The following is a 23,006-nucleotide window of genomic DNA, read 5'->3' on the forward strand; positions in this document are numbered from 1 at the left end:
CTACCTGTGTTATCCCAGAACATTAAAAGATCATCCCAGCCAGTAACTGGTTTTAATCCATTCAGCCCTCAAGACCAGTCATCAGAGAGGGAGGAGGAAAGTCTGCAAGTCATGCTTTGGGGAGAGCATTACTTTGTTCCAAGAGTCCCAGATGTAAGCATATGTTACTTGGAAAAATGTCTAATTCAGCTAGGGTAGTATATCTGTAGAGAGCCCAGGAGAAACTTTAACTTTGGAAAAGGGATTACTGGTTAATGTCAGTTATATCAAGGCCCCCACATGTATTTGAAGGACAAAATGTGAGGTCTGTCATAAGTACAGGAAGAAAGAACATATAAATTAATTTGATGTTAAATATAATTAAATTAATGTTACTATGACAGTTAAAATAGGAAGAGTAAGCACAGCCATGGCCATGAGTGTCTTGGGGTGAATCAAGCCTACTATGGCTTTCTCAAATGTTTCTGCTGGACCTTCCATCTCAGGCAGCTGTTAGCTTTGTGAAAAATCCTGGGATGAAGAGGCCAGTTTTCAGCCTAATGAAGCCACCCTCTTTTTCTCTTTTACAACAGGTTTCCTCATTGGTGGCACTTACCCTTTACAAATTCAGATCACAAAAGATTCAGAGACCTCAATCGTTACATGGAACAGATATTGCATGGATCATCTGAAGTTGCAAATGTAAGTTCCCACTGGTTCTTGTGTTTTGACATACTATGCGAACCATTGCTTATAATACAGAAATAATTTGAAATAATAGGATAACATTCTTCAGGGTTTTTTTTTTTTTCCTTTAATGAGTATACATGCCTATTGCTTGCAAAGCCCATGCACTGAAAACTGTGGAGCCACCTGACAATTTAGAACCCAGGCTTCAAGTGACTAGAAATAGCCATGCCTATTTTGTTGTTTAAAAATCCTGTATTGAGACAGGATATATATGATTCTTTAGTTTAATGTTTCTGCTAGTTTACAATCATGTGGTATTTGTGAATACAGTTTTTTTTTCTTATTAATTGTTGCCAGATGGTATACTGCAAAATCCTTCACAAAAATCATTTGAGGACTGTATTACTATTATCTTAGTATAGAGAAGATTATAAGGTTTAGGAAAATTAAGAATCTAGGATTCTTAAAGTTCAGTTTTAGCGATTTGGATTAGTGCAAACTGAACTATCACCCTTTTGAGGACTATTTTTTATTCACCCTTATTCCTTAAATACCACCATTTGGGAATATAAATCCAAGGGAAGATCCACCAGGGTCCTATGTGGCGATTCAGATTTCATTCCTTTTATTTCTACCTCCGCAAGGTGGTCAAAGGTGCTGCTCAAAATATTTCTCAACTGCTAGAACGTATGTGAGTAAACACCCAGAGTAGAACAGTCGAGGAATTCCCAAGCCCAGATTCCAAAATGCGTGTCCTTCCCCAGTTCCAAACCAGGAGAGCTTAAAATGATGTACTCTAAGCCCTGAAATAAAACAATACTAAAATAAGATTGCTATATCTAGCAAAGCAATCTTCAAAAATTGGCAGAGAAATACAAACCATCCAGACATGCAAAAACAAAGAATTCATGACTACGAAGAGGGCCCTATAGAAAACACTTAAAGAAATAACATATAAATAAGAAATGAAAAATAAACCCCAGAGCCAAAGAAGGAAAAAATTCTAGTAGAAGAGCCACTGCGTAAAGAACTAAAGCTGAATCAAACAGAAGGTATAATTCTACATGACAGGAAACAACAAACATCTCTGTATATTAATACTAAATATAAATGATCTCAGTTCCCCAACTAAAATACATAGACTGGCAAAGTAGATTAAAAAATCAAAATCCAGCAATATGTTGTTTACAGGAAACTTATAGGCAAAGATAGTCACAAGCTAAAGGAGAAGAGATAGAAAAAGATATTTCATGAAAATGGAGACCGAACGCAAGCTCTTCTCCTTTAGCTGTGACTCATCTTCAACAAGGTAAATTTCAAGCCAAAACTTAAGAGACAAAAAGTCACTTCCTATTGATAAACGGAACAATCCAACAAGAACATATAATGATACTAAACACTTATGCCCACATGTTGGCTCACCCACTTAAATAAAACAAAGACTACTTGATATTGAAACCCAATTAGACCCAATACAGTTATACTGGGAGACATCAACATACCTCTGTCAACATTTGATACGTTTTGAAAAAGAATCTGGAAAATTTCAAAGAAATGCAGGACCCATTTTTGTCCCCTGACTCATATAGGTCAAAATAGAGCTCTAAAGAACACACACACACACACACACACACACACACACACACACACACAAACAAACACACACACAGCTGATGCAACTCCTAATGCTTAGAAAAACTAATTTTCTCTATTATTGGGTGTTGCTATTACCGTATTACATGGGACATTCTTGTGAGACAAATGGTCACGGGGTGGCTGCAAGCTAACAGAATCCACTCCAGTTCCTGGAAAGACACAGAGACCTTTAATGATACATTAGCCCTAAGGATAAAGCATAGACGGCTTCTTGTCTTTGGACACAAGGACGGCAAAGATCTGTAGAATATCCTTAGCTAAACACCTTCAGATTCAGATTCTTTAAGATCCCAAATATACACCCATTTATAAAAATAGTCTTACTACTCAACGAGCCACCATTTTTATAAGTAAAAACGTATCTCTGACACATGGAGAGCTAATTGATAAAATGTCCGTTCTCGAGGTGTGAGCTCACCGGAAGCAGGTGAGCTGGCTGCCTACACAATGGGTTTCTGATGGGAACGCTGAGCCTCTCTTTCCCCCTCTCCAATCCCACACACCCCAGCTGTGCCGCTTTAATTAGGACATTGATAAGCCATTCCTGAATTCTTAAGTCTTGATTAAAGGACAGCAAAACTTGGATTAAACTTTGACTCAAAAATGCACATGTAAAATCATCCTGCATATGTAGAAATATTCCTGAGTAAACCGGGCGTGGTGGCGCACGCTTGTAATCCCAGTGTGTGGGAGGCTGAGACAGGAGGATCGCGCAGGTTCGAAGCCAGCCTCGGCTGCTTAGTGAGGCCCTCTGGAACTTAGTTAGACCCTGTTTCCAAATAAAATATGAAATGGGTCTGGGAGTGTAGCCCGAAGGTAGAAAGCCTCTGGGTTCTATCCCCAGCACAATAACAACAACAAAAAAGAAATATTCCTGAGTAACCCATAGGCATTGTAAAAGTGGGACAACTGTCCTCTAATTAGAATTTACTGAAGAGTCAGAGATTGTCATTTAACCTTTATTCTTTACATGGATTCTTTACATGGATCAGAGAAAACATTGAATGAGACAACTTCTCTAGTCAAAGCTTGAATGTCTTTAATCCTCTACTGATAAAATCAGTATATATCAAGGAAACCTCACTGGAATTTAATATACATATATATTATACATATGTATATATAATATATAACATATATATAATATAATGTATAATGTATGTATACATATATATTATATATGTTATAGAAAGTATGCATATCTATAATATATAAAAATGTATCTCTTCAAATTGCCTTCTATCTGTGAAGTAAGAAACTGATTTGATATTTTCTATTATCTCTGTGCCACCTGGGTAGATATGGTAAATAGACTGATGGTAAATAGACCTACCTAAAGAAAAAAATTACAGTTCAGATTCTAAGTATCTTTAAAACTATTTTAGAAAATCTTGACTATCAGTAATGACCGAATCGGATTGAATATAGTTGGAGACAGGTGTCGAAACTTTTAAATCTCTTTAATCATTTCCTAAGACGAGCAGTTCTCACAACATAGTTTCTGTACTTTGCACGGAAACTCACCATGAAACTTACAAAAAGTTCCCTTCTCAGCTCCATTCTAAAGATAATAACTCAGAAACTCTCAGAGTAGTGACCAGTAGACTATGTTTTAAGATTCTGATGCATGCTAAATATTTAAGAACCATTATCTCAGACTATAAACATCTTTTCAACTGGGACAGAATCCTCTGGCCTCAGCTCTAGTGGGAGCTCCAGTATCCTACTATATTATGGATTCTTGACAAATGGGAATTCAAGAACACAGTGCTGCAATATTATTTCGAGCCTGGTAGACTCGACTGGAGACACTGTTTTGTATGAAAGGTCTAGTGCATGAGCACTGGAGGAGATCATCTTAATTCAACTCCCAGTGAGGTAGAGAAGGCATCCCAGGGGGTATGGAACCCAAGTTAATATTAAAGGGCAAGTAGCAGTTAATTAACAGAAATTTAGAAAAAAGTCGTGCTAGCCAAAGGAAACTCCAAAAACAATATATTATGCTTACCTGCTTTTCCTCTATTCAGAAACTTAATTCAGTGATTCTATTCTTTACCATTTTTTACCCTGTGTTTGCTACTGTTATTAACTTTTATCAGTGTTTACTATTTTTAAATGAATCAATAAGGATAAAAGAATCATTATCAGATTAACCTACAGAACTGCCACTCAAAACCCAGGGGGCGGAAAACTTGTACATGAGTGTGTTTGACAGTGGTTTCCACACTTGTTTATTCTTATGCTTTACCAAGTTTTTTTTTTTTTTTTTTTTGGTGGTACTGGGGTTCCTGGAAGCCCTTCTACCTCCGGGCTACACTCCCAGACCTAGTTTTACATTTTTATTTGGAAACAGGGTCTCCTAAGCCAGCGCACGCGGCTGGCTTCGAACCTGTGCGATCCTCCTGTCTCCGCCTCCCAAGCGCGGGGATTACAAGCGTGCGCCACCACGCCCAGCCTTACCAAGTTTTTTTTAACTAGCTCATGCTCCAGAATAGATAATTCACTTATATATGGTTTATTGATAACATTTTAAAACTTGTAGAAAAATGGAGAGCATAGGAAAAATTGGAGATAATTCAAAATAGCTATTAATAGTACTTTTGATATATATTTTTTTACTCCACTGTATGAGTCCACAGGAGCCTCATGACAGGGATCTCTGGCTTGGTAGAGCCTTACTTTGGAATCCTGCAGGTTGCCAGCTGCATCTCCAGCTGAGCACAGGAACCTTGCCTGACTAGGGGCAGATCTAGAAAATCCCACTTGCAATCTCTTTCTTATGAGCAAAGAGAAGAAAAAAAAAAAAAGAATGGTACATGTTCACCATGGGAATACACTAATAGGGAAACTGAAGGAATAATAATGTCCGTAGCAAAAGGAAATCAAGATATAAAATCTCTGACGAAAACCATGTTAGACAGGAGGAAAGCAAGACAGTTTCCCTGCATCCACTCTAGAAGCTGTGTAATCCTCTTCTAATATATTCGATCGGCTGTCTCCATCAAGGGGTACTGGCAACGAGTTATGTCAGAGGCAAACGAATCCATTTTGTTGGGTCCAAGTGATTTTTACATATTCAAGGATAATAAACAATGTGGACATTTTTAATGTCCCTTACTGACGCTGACATTTTCTGAAGGTCATGTCCATTAACTTCTACGGCAGCCAAGGGCCACGGATGTGGCAGCTGTCTGCGAAGAAAAGTGCTAAGAGAATGATGGATGGGACTGCCATCCTTGCATGCTGAGGACTGTCTTACTGATTACACTAAAGTCCTAAGAAGACATGCCTTTCAGAAGGATTCACGAAACATCCAGTAACTTGAAATTGTCAGTGTTGACCTACGGAAGCAGGGCCAAGTCAGCCCAAGGCAAAGAGGCTCCTGATTTCAGGTCTTGGAGAGGGTGACTCTTGAGATTTGTCTTAAGCATCAGTAGACACGCAGTAGGAAACCCCTACATGTACATGCCGTGAAAGCGTCCAGGATGGGTGAGGACAGATGCGCGAGCAGAGGGCTGTCATGAGAGTGGACGGCAAAGGAGTTGGGTGCACAGATGTAAGAAGACCTGCAAAGTTGCAGCTCAGCACATCAATGCTAATGGCATCATTGCGCGTGGGCCATACGAGCCATCCCATCGCATTGGAGCTTGCAGTTCCCAGCATACTCTCGTTTGCAAATGTGCTAAGTTAGGCCACTGCAGAGGCCTCAGCAAGGGATGTTTTCATTTTACGTGTGTGTGTGTGTGTGTGTGTGTGTGTGTGTGCGTGTGTTTTAATTTTTATTCATCAGTATTTAGAAGAAAGAAAGGCTGAAAATTTTGAGGTACCATATTGTTTTTATTTGGGATGTAATGAAAGTGTAGAATTACAGTGGAAATAAAATAAGAGGAGCCAGGAATGATGGCATACACTTGTAATCCCAGTACCTGGGAGGCTGAGACAGGAGGATCACAGGTTCGAGGCTACCCTCGGATACTTAGTGAGGCCCTCTGAAACTTAGTGAGACACTGTTTCAAAATAAAGAATAAAAAAAATAGGGCTGGTGATTGTAGCTCAGAGGTAGAATGCCCCTGGCTTCAATCCCCAGTACCAAAAGAGAGAGAGAGAGAGAGAGAGAGAGAGAGAGGGAGAGGGAGAGGGAGAGGGAGAGGGAGAGGGAGAGGGAGAGGGAGAGGGAGAGGGAGAGGGAGAGGGAGAGGGAGAGGGAGAGGGAGAGGGAAGAAAGGAATAGACATTTACATCATCAGATAGGAGATACTATCAGAAAGTCATAGATCCTAAGAGTGCTTCCAAGTGAGAATACGTATACTTAAGCCATCTTCAAACACTGGAGTTCTAAGGTGACAAAGCTCCTCGCGTTCCACAGTAGAATCATACTGAATGAAGTCGAATTTCTCGTGTGTTTCTCCCCAAGTCTAACTCTGATCACTTACTTGGTTTGCTTGTCTATTTGTTTATGTGTTTATTTATTTTGAGCTCTAGGAGGGAAACCAGGGCTCTGTTCTGCCGTTGAACTCCACCTCTAGCCTAACTTAATTCATTTTGCACAATGAGGACTTTCTTTTTTTTTTTCTCTGAAAGATGTCACTTTATTTTATTTTTTAACAATTTTTATTGAACATAAATAGTATACATTTAAACTATATTTGGTGCCCTCTCCCCCCCATTTTCCCTTCCCCCCTCCCACCAATGGTTGTCCAGTTTAACCATGTCTTATTCATAATTTTACACGTGTTCAGATGTAGACCCTCATTAATCAAGATCAGCCTTCCTCCTCTCCTATCTTTCCATTCAAACTTTGCTGGTATTTCCCTCCATTATCTGGAGTCCCACTGGTATCCTTTGGGAGATCTGTGTGGAGATTCCTAAGAAAGGTGGGAATAGATCCACCATATGATCCAGCTCTACCACTCCTGGGTATCTTTCCAAAGGGGTTGAATTCAGGGAAATACAGCAACATATGCATACCTATGTTCATAGCAGCACAATTTGTAATAGCCAAAATATGGAACCAACCCAGATCACCATCAACAGACGAATGGATAGCAAAACTGTGGGAAATACACACAATGGAATTCTATTCAGCCATAAAGAAGAACAAAATTATATCATTTGCAAGAAGATGGAAAGTCCTGGAGAACATTATGTTAAGTGAGATCAGCCAAGCACAGAAGGAGAAGGTACATATGTTTCCTCTAATATGCCCAAACTAGGAAACAATGAGGACTTTCAAGCATGGTACTTTTATGAGATATATGCCCTATATTTCGTTTATTAGTTGCCTTTTCTATACTACAAAATAAACAAGAGGCTGCTCCATAAATCGGCCTCATCAAATCAGCAAACGCCAGGTGTGGGCACTTCAGAGCACGGCATATTAGCCTCTCCTTTCAAAATTAGTCTTCTTCATTGAACAGATGTTTTTTGATTCATGGCACTGTATTGTCTCTGGCCATGGTGACCAAAGCCTTACTTATTGGTCAATTGTTTCAGAATAATCTGAGACGGTTTTAAAAAGAGTTTTCAGAGACTCCATCCTTGGGAGATGTGGCTTTAATCTCACTGTAATGTATAATTACATTGCACCAATAAAATCATAAAAAATAGCATAAAAATAAGACAGGCTGGGGTCATAGCTTGGTGATAGAATACCCCTGCGTTTGTTCTCCAGCACCTCCTAAAACTTTTAAAATATATTTTAAAAAGAAACGTGGCTTCTATAGATAGAAGTAACATGTAAGTATCGTTTGTTTTAATAACTCAGCTGCCCCTGATGACCAGACAGGTTTGAGACAATCTTCCATAGACAGCAGAAAGCTGATCCTGGCCTAGATACAGCCATTAAAAAACTGAAGCCGTTGTCTGTGTTCTATCTCCGTAAATGTTAATGGCCTCATAAAGACTTTCAACCTCACACACTGGATTTCCTTGCCCTTATTCCAGAGGAATTTCATGGACCGGTGCTCAGTGAGTATTGGCTCATTGAATATTGGCTCATTTCATAAGTCAATATTCATGGGATTATGCAGCCATGGAAAAATAATGAGACCATCAAACACTGATTAGCATTAGGAAGAGCAAGACCTGAGCGCCTAGGTTCTCTGTGAAGCATGGCAGAATCGATTTCTAATTAGCTTCCAATGGGTCAGTTATTGGGAAAGCTTTATTCATCTCTGTATGTCTGTAGATACTTTCTTGAATCTGCTGATATGTGGGAAACAAAGAAAAAAACATAATTTTAAGATTTAAAAAGCCAATGGGTCTAAATACCACATCAACAATTCCAAGATTAATCATGCCATTTTTTTTCTAGGTTTTAACTTTTGTATTATGGATTCAGTTTTCTTTCCTCATATATAACTTAAGAGGGGTTTTATATAAAGCCTATAAAGCTGGAAATGTACCATCACTATTTTTATTATTTTTGGCAATATAAACTTAAAAGATATTTTATGCATTCACAATTTTCTCACCTCTTCCTAGTAAAACAAGAGACTTAAAGTGGATGTATACTATTTTCTCTGAATATTCTTGTGATAGGATAATTTTATCTCTAGTCCTGGTGAAAAATCTTCCTAAAAATATTTTCTTCTTTCCTAGTTGTTTGCATGGACAGTACAGAAAAGGCAAAGATAGTCCTGTTATATCTTAATAGTAAAGCTTATTTGGGATTTTCTGTTGTATGGTGGATTTATAACTATTTATAAGTATTTATGCCACTCTATAAAACTTTACACAGACTTCTAAATTTGTATTGAGCAGCTATTATGTGTACCACTCTAAACTGGTTGTAGAAAAGAATTTGGATTGAAATACTGCAAGATATGCCTTATTCTCAGTGGGTTTAAATGTAGTGATACTACAAAAACATAAATATTACATTGCGGTGAGTAGGAGAAACAGAAGGAAGGAAGGGAAGGTGAAGATGCAGCTGGACCACAAAACTGAGCAGCCTTATAACAACGGCCCTTCGAGAGGCAGTCTCAGGTAAGCAGTTGCTCTTTGCCGAGAAAATGAGACAAAGGGCCTGCTTTAAAGTTTAAAAGTTGTGAGATTAGATGAGCGAGAGGTCTCTGGGGACTTGATCGAAAGACACAAGAAAAACCCAGAACCAGAGAAGCATGTTTTCAGTCTCTGAGATTCTCTCCAGATTCTCTCCTCCCTCTCCCCTCTCTCCTCTCTCCTCTCTCCTCTCTCCTCTCTCCTCTCTCCTCTCTCTTTCTCTCTCTCCTCTCTCTTCTCTCTCTCCTCTCTCTTCCTCTCTCTCTCCTCTCTCTCCTCTCCCTCTCTCTCCTCCCTCTCTCCTCTCTCTCTCCTCTCTCTCTCTCCTCTCTCTTTCTCTCTCTCTCTCCTCTCTCTTTCTATCTCCTCTCTCTCTCCTCTCTCCCCTCTCTTTCTCTCTTTTTCTCTCCCCTCTCTTTCTCTCTTTCTCTCCTCTCTCTCTCCTCTCTCCTCTCTCTCTCCTCTCTCTCCTCTCTCTCCTCTCTTTCTCCTCTTTCTCTCTCTCCTCTCTCTTCCTCTCTCTCTCCTCTCTCTCCTCTCCCTCTCTCTCCTCCCTCTCTCCTCTCTTCTCTCTTCTCTTCTCTTCTCTGTCTCTCTTCTCTCTCTCTCTTTCTCTCTCTCCTCTCTCTCCTCTCTCTCCTCCCTCTCTCCTCTCTCTCTCCTCTCTCTCTCTCCTCTCTCTTTCTCTCTCTCTCTCCTCTCTCTTTCTATCTCCTCTCTCTCTCCTCTCTCCCCTCTCTTTCTCTCTTTTTCTCTCCCCTCTCTTTCTCTCTTTCTCTCCTCTCTCTCTCCTCTCTCTCTCCTCTCTCTCCTCTCTCTCCTCTCTTTCTCCTCTTTCTCTCTCTCCTCTCTCTTTCTCTCTCTCTCTCCTCTCTCTTTCTATCTCCTCTCTCTCTCCTCTCTCCCCTCTCTTTCTCTCTTTTTCTCTCCCCTCTCTTTCTCTCTTTCTCTCCTCTCTCTCTCCTCTCTCTCCTCTCTCTCCTCTCTCTCCTCTCTCTCTCCTCTCTCTCCTCTCTCTCTCCTCTCTCTTTCTCTCTCTCTCTCTCCTCTCTCTTTCTATCTCCTCTCTCTCTCCTCTCTCTCTCCTCTCTTTCTCCTCTCCTCTTTCTCTCTCCATTCTCTCTCTCCTCTCTCTCTCCTCCCTCTCTCCTCTCTCTCTCCTCTCTCTCCTCTCCTTCTCTCTCCTCTTTCTCTCTCTCCTCTCTCTCTCCTCTCTCCTCTCTCTCCTCCCTCTCTCCTCTCTCTTTCTCTCTCCTCTCTCTCTTTCTCTCTCCTCTCTCTCCTCTCTCTCTCCTCCCTCTCTCCTCTCTCTCTCCTCTCTTTCTCCTCTCCTCTTTCTCTCTCCTCTCTCTCTCCTCTCTCTCTCTCTCCCCCTCTGTCTCTCTCTCCCTCCCCCTCTCTCTCTTTCTCTCTCTCCACCTCCCTCCCTCCCTCTCATGCACCCACACATATTGATTAAATAAAGCAGACACAAATGCAGACCACAGTTCTATGCTCCATCTCTTCCAATGGAGATGGGGATGTGTCTAGACCCCCATCCAAACCTACCTAACTTTTTTGTTCAGTTTCACTCCGCCCCCCCCCCCAACTCATAGAAACTCCAGTCTAGTTCCATTGAAGGAAATGAAATAGTAACGCAGACAAGAATTCCTTCTACCCATTTTCATGCCGCCATTTTGGTAGGATTGTGTTGTGAACTAAATAAAACTTTACCAAGAGCAATACCAGCATGGAATGGATGTTATGTAGCCAGTGATCGCAGTCATCTAAACACACGCATGCCTGCTTTGTTTAGCTGAGATAGGCAGACAGCTGCTGTTTGTCACCTTTTATACGCCGTCTTCACTGAGATTTTGCAGCTCTTCCCAGGATCGTTGCTCATTTCTGGATGTTCCTTCAAAGGAGGAGGGATATCAGTTAAGGTTTAAGCAATGTTATTTTTTAAAGCCAAAATCAAATGTCAAAATAAACCCAAATGGATAAATCCTATCTTAATAGCGGACATATGTTTCGTGTTCCCGTTTGCTAAACCCAGATGTTAATTAGGCCATCCTTTGCCACGTTGCTCTTTTCGTATTCGGAGCTGGCTGAGATGATATTGCAGTCAGGATAAATGTCATATGTGCACCACCAGTAAAACCAAGATTATTTCTCACAGTCTGCTAAAATGCTGCTGACATTTCAGCGCCAACACGATAGGAGATTCTTTAGACGCTCACTGTTGGTCACAGCGTCGTTCCCCCAGTGGAACTCGGATGCGAATACGGTGGGCTCAGCTACATTAAACCCTGGACACTCTCACAATCCATCTTATGAGAAAAAGCAATAAAATACAATTGCTGTTCCACTTCGATTTAGAACTCTGATTGGAACTCATTCTCAAATTCATATTTTTACAGATCTTCACGGTGTTTGTGAGAGATAGATTGTGTTTATTGTTTTAGCTAGCCAGAGCAAAATCTTGCGGCCAAGTCTAGATGTTGGTTGGCCAGTTGGTAAATGGTAACTCTGAATGTGGCACTTTCAAGGAAGAAAAGGTGGACCTCAGTGTCATACTCTCTTCTTTCTGCGGTTTGCAAGCACTTTACCTCTCTAGTTCTTGATAACAAGAATATGTTTGTGGGACATAAATACAGCATTTAGGTTTGGGATTGATCAACTCTTAGAAAATCAATCATTTAAAATTGCAAATAAAATGTTGTGTGGCCCAGCGTGGTGGCGCACGCTTGTAATCCCCGCGCTTGGGAGGCGGAGACAGGAGGATCGCGCAGGTTCGAAGCCAGCCACACTGGCTTAGGAGACCCTGTTTCCAAATAAAAAGTGTAAAATAGGTCTGGGAGTGTAGCCCAGAGTCAGAAAGGTTTCCAGGAACCCCAGTACCACCAAAATAAATAAATAAATAAATAAATAAATAAATAAATAAATGAAATGTAGTGTGATTGGTAAATAATATAGCAATAAGATTTGAACATAAAAATATAATGATGCAGGGTTTAAAGTTATTTCCCTACTATAAAATTTGTTCTTCACTGACTGTATTCTCCATTTAAAAACACACTGCAGCTGGACGTGGTGACACACCCTTGTAATCCCCGCACTTGGGAGGCGGAGACAGGAGGATCGTGCAGGTTCGAAGCCAGCTGCGCTGGCTTAAGAGACCCTGTTTCCAAATAAAAATATAAAATAGGTCTGGGAGTGTAGCCCGGAGGTAGAAGGGTTTCCATGAATCCTAGAACCACCAAAAATAAAATAAAATAATAAATAAAAAAATACTGCACATTAAAAATCTCACAATAAGCCAGGTGTGGTGGCACACACTTGGGAGGCTGAGACAGGAGGATCACAGTTCACAGGCAGCCTCAGGTACTTAGTGAGGCCCTTGGCAACTCAGTGAGACCCTGTTTCAAAATAAAGAATAAAAAATAGGGCTGGGTGTGTAGCTCAAGGGTAGAATGTCCTTGGGTTCCATCTTCAGCACCACAAAATAAATAAATATCTTACAATAAACATGCACTGTAGCAAAGAAAAAATGTAGGTAACCTTATGGAGCATTCATATAATTTAACGCATTAATCTAAGCCATCGATATCAAAGGCCGCTAAGTCTAGATTCCCCAGTGCAAATGACTACCATCCATCTATTAATTCATTAATTCAGTAAATATATAATGTTCTACACAGGAGAAATATTCCAAGAATTTAACAACTATTAATGTATAAATACTGACCAATCAAGATGATTGGCAGTCACTAACCCACCTTTAAAGCCAGACACATTTTTATATACTGAATATTTATTATGAGAGTAAAAAAGATGGGAAGAATTGTAAGAGAAATTAGAAGTTTGGATCTAAAGCACACTAAGTTTGTGTTCCTTGTAAGACTTCCAAAGATATCAAGTAGAGATTTGATATGTGAGTGTTGAATTCAGGGAGAAAGTTTGGCTAGAAGTATACACAGTGGATTTGTTGGCAAGTATTTGGTTATCAAAATCATGAAATTGGAGAAGAATATTTAGGGAAAGAATCTGAATGTAAAAGAAAATCATTAGGGCTGGGCACGGTGGCGCAGGCCTGTGATTCCAGTACTTGAGAGACAGAGACAAGAGGATTCCATGTTGGGAGTCAGCCTCAGCTTAGTGAGTTTCTCACTAAGTGTAGTGATGCTCTCAGCAACTTAGTGAAATCTTGTTTCCAAATAAAAAGTTTAAAAAAATAGAGCTGAGAATATAGCTCAGAGGTAGAAGTCCCCTGGGTTCTACTCTCAGTACCACAGAGATAGATGATTAGATAGATAGATAGATGATAGATAGATAGATAGATAGATAGAAAAAACAAAGAGAGAGAGAGATACAGAGAGACAGAGAGACAGAGAGACAGAGAGACAGACAGAGAGAATCATTTGGAAAATTAGACCAGGCAGCACACCAATTGTAAAGCTTGAAGAGATGAGGGAGAATCAGTAAAGGGGACTGAGAAGGAACATCCAATTGGATGCCAGAAGGAGGCAGTGCCTGGAATCTGAGACCAAAAAGTATTTCAACGAAAATGGAATTATTACCGGTGCCCAAGAGCTACTGAAAATTGAAAACTCAGAATTGATCTTGATTTATCAAAATGGATACCATTGGTGAATTTAACAGGAACGGTTGCGTGGGAGTTTTAGGATCAAAAACCTGATTGGGGTGAGTTCAGGAGAGAATAGAAGAGAGGAATTTGAGAAATAAAGTAGAAATTTTGTTTTGCAGTAGCTTTAAGGACAATGGAGAATGATAGTTTGCAGGAAAATGTGGGTCAAGAATTTTGTTAATTGAAATAAATTACAGCACATTTGTATGCTGATTTTTAAAAGATTCATATAAAAAGCAAAAATTGATGATTCAAGAGAGAACTGAGAACTCAGACAGGGACAAGAGTGATGTCCTTGAATAGAGAGAAGAGTACTTGATCTGAAATCCAAATTGTTGAGTATAATATTCTTGAGTTCCATCCATTTTTCTGCAGATGGCCTAATTTTGTTCTTCTTAATAGCTGAGTGAAATGCCACTGTGTGCCAATACCAAAGTTTTGTGATCCATTCATCCACTGATGGCTACCTAGTTGGCCCTATAATTTGGATATTGTAGTGAGCTCAAATAGTATATTTTTACCCTCTTCACCTCTCTGACACTGATCATGTTTCCTTTCCAGAAAAAAATGACATCTTGTTGTAACAAAGAATTAGTATTTAATATATCACCTAGGTCCAGAATTATAAATGGAGACTTCGAGGATATCGTGACAGGGTAAACACAAGGGGATAATTAGCAAGTGATGACATTTCAGACACTAATTGGACAGACATCCTTCCTAGTATTGAAGTTTAATGACCTCTGGGTGGTCAGGTCAAACTTTTGCCAAAAAAAAAAGAATAATTGATTAGTTGTCAACAGACTAAAGAAGGTCAAATTTTTTCTCCCAACAAGTTCTGCACAGTATAGAAAAGGTCACATTTTCTCCAACAAATCCTGCACAGTCTGAGGTTTGATTTTAAACTTTCAAACTTAAAAAGAAAACACGTGATTTGATCAGTTCCTTCAATACAGATTGATTTCTTAAGAGGAAGCTCCTATGAAACCACATCACAAGTGATCAATACATATCACATTGATAACTAATTTACGATGGTATATAATAAACTACTGTGCGGATAAGAATACTTGCATCAGAAACCAATGTGATCCATATTTGAAGGGAGATTTCTGTTTCTGTATCAAGTGTTTATCGAACAGAGATGCTGAGTGGTTGCTTGAGTAAGTTTGTCTCCATGTCTACTCTTAGTCACTCACTGGCCAAAGAGAGTAGAGAACAGAGCACAGGTAAGCTTGGGGCAGATGGGCAGTTAGGGGTGGAAGAGAAGGTGAAAGAGACTGAGGAAGGAGGAAGACAAGGGACAGCATGACACTTTTGATGCTGTTAACCCCACAGAGCTGAGCATATAGTCCAGGCAGAGAAGTGCCAAGAGGCACAGATGGGAGAGGAGAGGTCTCCATTCTGGAATAGCCTCCCAAGCCCTGCTGGGGACTGCGGGTTGTAGGAAGATAATTATTAGATTTTTACTATGAAAGGTTGGTCTAGTAACCACGTTGAGTATGGAGTGGAGTGGAGGGTAGCAAGATCCGAGCTGGGGCCCGCCGTTGCATAGGTGAGAGCCAGTGATGCTGGAGGCAGGCAGAGTTCGGTGAAGTGGGAAGGAATAAATATGGTCAGTGGGGTACTTAGGAGTGTGCGCCACAGGAGCGAGCAGTTGACTTTAGGTGTGGGCCGAGACGACAGAGAGTCTTAGCAGATACCCCCTGTTCTGAGGTAGGACGCAGGAGTGGCAGCTAATTAAAGTGAGGACAAAGGACCTATATTCGGTGGCGAGATTTCTGGGTTTGAATTGTTATAACATTCTAGAGAGCCAATGATATTGATAGTGACAGTTGAGGTATAGGAGACAAGTCCGGGATGGAGACTTAGATTAGTGCATCCTAAATACCACTAAAGATGATAACATCACCCTGAAAGAATGCCTTCAAGCAATGACAGAGATGGACTTAGAAACAAGACACAGTAAAGCAAATTATAAGCGAAAGGAAAAGCAATCTGAGAACAAGAGAGACCAGGAGAAATGAAAGAGAAATTGAGGTTATCATAAAAGCAAATTTAAAAATCATTTAAAAATGAGTTATGTATAAAAAGACCAAGAAAATCCCCACTGGGTTTGGGGGGAAAGACTTTTAAAAGGAAGTTGCTAGAGATGAAGGCAAGAGTGTTTTCAGAGGACAAGCAGTAGATACTCGAGTGGGTCAGTCCTAGACTTAGTGGTAATTGAGAAGTGAAGCCAGCGTGAGCAGAGACAGCTCTTTCTCCAGGTTTGTTTGTGTCAGGGAAGAAAAATATGTCGCTGGGCATTAGTGACAAGACGCTTGGTGTGTGTGAGTGTGCTTTGTGTAATTTGTTTCATCGGCTGGTTAGTTTTGGAAGTGGAGAGCGGTGACCGTGTTTTGTACAGATGAGAAAGAAAAGAAAAAGAGTAAAGAGGTTGACGTATAGGATAGAACATTCAACAAGGTTCCGGTGAGGAGGAACAGTTAGAACCCAGGGCACAGATGAGGGACCAACCTCGGATGACTCTTTAGGGCGGCCGTGACACAGTACCACACATGGAGTGACTTAACAATAATTCACTGCCTCACAGTTCCCGCAGCTTGGAGGCCGAATTCAAGGGTCTCTAGAGCTGGCTCCTTCTGATAGCCGTGAGGGAAGAGCCAATCCCAGGCCCTTCTCTGTGGCTCACAGATGACCACCTTCTCTCTCTGCCTCTTCACATTTTCTTCCCTTTATGAGTGTCTGGGCCCAACTGACCCTGTTATACACCAGCCAAAGTGGACTAGGGAGGAGCTCAGGCCACGCCATCATGACCTCGTCCTGATGACTCACAGATCTGTATAGCTCTTTTTCCAAAAGAGATCATTGTCTGTCACTTGAGGACGAGTACATCAGTGTGTGGACTTGTGGGAGCTGGTGCTTCCGTGTGTGGATTCAGTGGTGGTCACGATTCAGCCCGTTACAGATGAAAAGCATGTCACATTCACTGGCAAAAGGAAAGAAAGAGGAAGTGTAGCCTTGGGGTCCATAGACTTTACGGCAGGAAGTTTAGGAATTTCCACCTGCCTTTAATGTTCTCTAAAGTGGAGACAAAGTCCTCCACGGAACAGTCAGAGGTAGAAGTTAGTTTCCCAGGGAAGGTTTGAAAGAGCCATTGCACAGAATGAGAGAGAAGGGCTGAGACCGGGGAGACTTCGCGGTGACCCTGACAGCTACGACCTCACTGGACTTGAGTTAGAAGAAGTAATCAATTATTCAGTGTGCCCTTTAGATAATAATGTAAAAGCTCTGGGGGTAGGGGCTGCTTTAGTTACATAAGGGCTTACAACAATAGCCATTCTCAGTCCAGAAAATTGAAGCTAGTCTCAGATTTGACCAGTCAGCTATTCCTTTGGAACTCAAGTGAAATGCCAATTTTTTGTGTGATCAGCCCTGTATCTATCTGAAACTATACAAAGTTAGAATTTCCAGCGAATCATTTCATTAAGCTCTTCCCTTGCGTAGATTGTGGTCTAAAGAGAGAGATCATCATATACGTTTTTCTTTCTCGAAATATCCCTGTCGATGTCGGGAGCATCACTACTCTGTGAAAGTCCCTAGAATTGAATCTTGACAGTTACTTACTAAATGAGCATCTGTTTTTTACAGAGAGTAATTTTTTCTTTCTCAGAAAGTTTTGTCCAGAAATATATCTTTTCTTGAAAAGGGAGGCATGAAATTTATTTGTGCATTATTTAAAATTGCAGAATGTAAATTTTTATAGTGAACCCCTAGAGCAGAGCACACTTGGACAATCTAGTCTAATCATCTAATCTCCTAAAAGACTAGATTACCTTCTGGTAAAAAGAAAGTGCTGACTTAGTAAACTTGTTAATACATTTTTCTCTAGTTATAGACTCTATAAAAGAAATCACATACATATGGCAATGTGTTCATGCAACCGTGAACAGAAATGGTAAATAAATGGAAGAAATAAAGAAATATTTGGTCTTATTTTTCAGAGCGATTGTGTACTTGGCTTTTTTCTCTCTGAGCCTATGCAAGAGACATTCGAAGACTCTCCTTCACTGGTTGACCCAGGCAAGTAAATTCATCGCTACTATTATATGCAGTGATTGGATTTTAATACGTTTGAGCAAAAAACTTCCAATTGTGATATTGTCAGTTTTCAAATTAAAATCTTCTTTTAATAGGAGGCCTATTCACTATTTCTAAGACCTTAATCACTTTTTCTAGCCATTTTCAAAGTATTTTAACCTCATAGTATCATTTCCCTGAAAGTTATTTTGAAAGACATATTCACGCACAAAAAATTTTAGGATTACCATTGCAAAAACTCAAATGGTTGCCTGAAGATTTTTTTTCTACTTTTTAAAATGTCTTTCAGCATCAGCATTGGTACTCAAGATTTGTTTCAGCAACAATGAATAACAAAAGACTTGATTCTCAACATTTTGAGATTATAGGCTACATATTAAATATAACCTATTGTCTTAAAACAATAGAACACATCTTCCCCAAAGAACATGCAAATCGCGACAACAAACAAGGATTAACAGGAAGAAGTTTCTCCTCCTTCTCTTCAAATTATTTTTCTTACATTTTTCTGAATTCTTAATTTTTTGTCACAGAATATCCTCTGATTCTAAGCAAGAGGCACATTTTTATTTTGAGCGCTATTCTTGTCAGTGAGTCAAAAATGTAAATCGATGCTGTTAAATACTTGGAGGGCAATTTTATTCAAGTGCATGAAAATATTGGTTTGTGATCTTAATTTGAAAATCCGGAATTTACCCTTTGACCATGTGTACAAATGTATTAAGGCAGTGGATTCTGCACATCTGCATATGTAGGCACACGACACGTTTGTTTTAAATATGCTTTTATTGGCGCATTGTGATCGCACATCATAATGAAGTTTGGGAACACACACACCACGCGCTTAGGGAGCTTGCCCGTGTCTCTGGCTCCTGCCTCCGCCCTCCCCAGGCATGGCACCGAGATTAGCATTGACAGTGTCATACATGCACATGGTATGGTTCACAGTGTTTCCTCCATCAATCTCCCTTGCAAAGCCCTTCCATCGCCCAACCCTAGACCTCCTCAATCATTCTACCTGCAGTACCTTTGTATCCCAATCTCCCTCTAGCTTCCACATATGAGAGAAAGCATCAGAGAGAGGGGAGGAGGAGGGGCTGGGTCTCAGAACCCCTTCCAGGGCACGCTTCCAATGGCCTCACTGCCTCCCACTAGGTCCACAACCTTCCGCTGGGCCCCTAAGTTGAAGACCAAGCCTTCAGCACCTGGCCTTTGAGGGACACTGATCCAGAGCATCACAACGTCCATGCCAGATAATACTTACACACACACACACACAAAAATAAAATAAAATAAAATAAAACCGACCCATTTACCATCATGGCAGCGAAAACACACAGAGAATGGATTTTTTTCGGGTAGAGAAATAAGGGCATCGGTAATGATAATCAGAGACAGCTACCATCGGGGTTAGGAGGACGAGTTAGTGCACATGTGTAGACATTGATCATTACAAATGGTTGCAAACACAACCATTTGTAAGAAGATGCTTAAGTTTGGGAATTTAAAAAATGTCTCTTGAACAACTTTTGAGATTAAAGGAATTACAAACCAAATCTGCAAAATTTCTAAGAATAGCAACAATTAAACACTGCATTTCAGACTCTGGAAGAATCATAAAGTAAACTAGAAATATCTGAGGGAGAGCCATAAAAGAGAAAAAAAAATCACTTTGGAAGAGTGGAGGGAGGCCGGGCGTGGTGGTGCACACCTGTAATCTCAGTACTGGGGAGGCTGAGACAGGAGGATCACAGGTTCAAGGCCAGCCTGAGCTACTTAGTGAGGCCCTCCGCAACTTGGTAAATAAAATAAAGAATAAAAATAGGGCCAGAAGCGTAGTTTGGATGGAAAATGTGGCTGGGTTCAACCCCCAGTACGGCAAAATAAAAAGAATAGGGGGCACAGGAATATAAATATGAAAAATACAAAAGGAAGCTCAAGAAATAGCCATAGGGATAACATTAAAGAAGAGTAAGAGAAAACTCTTTGCTTCCATGAAAATGGTAAACCTGCCTCAAACTGATAATTTTCTATGAACATACAATATAACCCCCTATGTTAGATGATTCTAAGAATTTTACTTTTGATCAAAAAAATATTAAAATCTTTTAAAAGTACCCAAAATTTTCAGAGCGCTTTAAAAAGTAACAAGTTCAGATGATTTATGATTTACAGAAGGATTCCAACACAATTTTAAGGAAAAGACAATACTCTTGTTATTTAAACAACTCAAGAGCTAACAAAACAGTAAGGAAATTTTTCTATATTTCTAAAGCACATAAAGTATTCGTGCCAGGAGCTTTGAGAATTATAACGGTTGCATATAAGAAATCACAGACAAATCTCACTTATGAATATCAATGGAAAATTCTAAAAAAATATTAGCCCAAATGATCCATAAGCATACTGAATGAATATAATTCATCATGACCAGAAATACAGAACAGTTCAATATCAATACTCTACAAAAAGACAGTTAAGTAGAAAAACCACCTAGTCATCTCTGGACTCTAAAAAGACATTTAATAAACTTTTTTGATAAAAATATTCAATAAAATAAAATAGAAGTTTCCTTTATATGATATATATATATATATATATATATATATATATATATATATATATATACATGTAATCATATGTTATCAGGAATGGGAAAGATTGAAAAGCTTTTCTACTAAAGTATGGACTAAGGCCCCACACCCACACCCAGAGTCATCACAGTTACCTGACATTGTGCTAAAAATATTCACCAACGTATACTCACTTCTTTACCTCCCTCAGATTTGTGCTCAGAATTTACCTTCTCAACAAGAACTCTCCTGCTCAATCCACACACATCACAACCTGCCCCTTATTCTGGTGCCCTCGATGTCTTTATCATACCCTGGGTATATTTTACTCCTGCTGTTTACTGTATTCAACACATTATGGATTTTACTTATTTAGTATGCTTATTGCATTTTTAGGTCCCCATTACTATAGGTGTGCCAAAAGAGAAACTTTGACTCTGGTTCAGATCCTCAGGGCAGTGGCTTATTCAGTACATATTTGTGAAAGAACAAATGAAGGAAATCAAAAGCATAAACTTCGGCAAGAGGACAAAAGCCACATTACTTGCAAGTGCTATGACCCTCGACTTAGAAAAATAAGAATCAACTAAGAGTCTATCACAGCTAAAATAATACCATAAGGGTATCAGATGCCGATATGATGTACTGATATTCACTGAACAATTGACATACATATGCATATATACAATAACTAGTAAGGACATTTAAGAGGATGAAAGATACCATTTACCAAAGAAACGGGAAAAAATACAGAGGTATAATTTAACAGGAAATGTGTGAGACCAAGTGAAGAAGACTTAAAATGTGACCCACCTGCTTCTGAAGCATCTGGAAGATGCTGTGAAGGAATCAACCAATGGAAAGACAGGAAGATCCAAAATCTTCAAGATGTCGGACATCTCCAATTAGTGTAGAAATGTAACGCAATTCTTAAAAATATTAACAGAATTGTTTTTAGTTAGATAACCTAATTCTGCCATTCATAAACCAATATATATATATATATATATATATATATATATATATATATATATATATATATATATGAGTGGAAATTAAGTCAGAGCAGAACAGCAAAGGGGGACATGCCCGACCAGATACAAGAGCACATTATAAACGTCACTAATTGAGTGTGAAATTGTTGCATGAATGAATGAAGGGATGAGTAAGTAGAAGGTAATAGAATACCAATAAATAAAGTCATGTACATTTAGGAATTTAGCCCATGATCAAAACGCTAAGTAAAAGTTTAATAGGCACTGTTAGATTAATATACTTCTCACCATATGGCAGGATAAATAACAAACACAGGGTTTTATTTATTTATTTATTTGGTGATACTGGGTTTCCTGGAAGCCCTTCTACCTCCAGGCTACACTCCCAGACCTATTTTTACATTTTTATTTGGAAACGGGGTCTCCTAAGCCAGCGTGCACGGCTGGCTTCGAACCTGCGCGATCCTCCTGTCTCTGCCTCCCAAGCGCGGGGATTACAAGCGTGCGCCACCACGCCCGGCTAAACAGATGGTTTTAAATGTCAATGATAAGACAATATATGTGATAAAGGGGACGTGGAAAAAGTCCCAGAATACACTTTAAAAGCTGCCCCCGAAAATCCAGAAGTCTTAACAATGTTGCATGGTATTAAACACGATGATAAAGTGAAAAAAAATTATAAGATTTAAATGACTCTTCTTATGGTGAATGAAATATCTGCAGTTCACCACAAAGGCTTGATTATCCAACACATACCCAACTCCTAGAAAATGACAAGCAGAAAGATCAGCCACAAAATAAATGATTAAGTACGAGCTGGATATGGTGGACATGCTTGTAATCCCAGTATATCTGTAAGGCTGAGACAAGAGGATCCAGGTTCAAGGCCAGCCTCAGCTACCTAGTGAGGACCTTTGCAACTCAGTGAGACCCTGTTTCAAAAAAAATTAAATAAAAGTAAAAAATCAGGCTCGGGGTGTAGCTTAAAGGTAGAATGTCCCTGGGTTCAATCCCTAGTACTACAAAAAAAAAAAAAGTAAAAAAAAATATTAAAAGATAAAATACAGACATGAAAAAAAAATGTAAGTGCCTCTTGACCAAATAAAAGCTACTCAGCCTCACTCAAAAGAGAAATGCAAATCAAATTATACGGACACCGCTCTCTCCTCATCAGATCGGCAGAATCCCCAAAATTTAATTAACGAGCTTGGTTAAGAATCAGCAGGAACTCTGATACAACCCTGGTGGTGTTGCAGATCGCTGCATGCCTTATGAAGGCAATTTGGCAGCGTTTCTCGGAATTACAAGTGCTAATGCTCTCAACGAGCGATTCTGCTGCCGAAATTTCATTCTATGTTATTTGCGCACAGGTCCGCTGTGCCC

General features: G+C 39.7%; 1 protein-coding gene across 1 annotated transcript in view; it reads left to right on the forward strand.

Moving 5' to 3' along the window:
• The window catches only part of PIK3C2G (phosphatidylinositol-4-phosphate 3-kinase catalytic subunit type 2 gamma), a gene marked incomplete at both ends in the record, with an annotated part of 285,908 nt that overhangs the window by 232,621 nt on the left and 30,281 nt on the right, over positions 1-23,006 (forward strand). Inside the window, 2 exons of the mRNA XM_080705040.1 lie at positions 573-681; positions 17,959-18,037. Coding sequence (XP_080561166.1) covers positions 573-681; positions 17,959-18,037 — 188 coding nt within the window. The remainder of the gene's footprint in view (positions 1-572; positions 682-17,958; positions 18,038-23,006) is intronic.

Source organism: Muscardinus avellanarius, assembly GCF_963383645.1.
Source record: "Muscardinus avellanarius genome assembly, chromosome: 11".
NCBI classification, from domain to species: Eukaryota; Metazoa; Chordata; class Mammalia; order Rodentia; family Gliridae; genus Muscardinus; species Muscardinus avellanarius.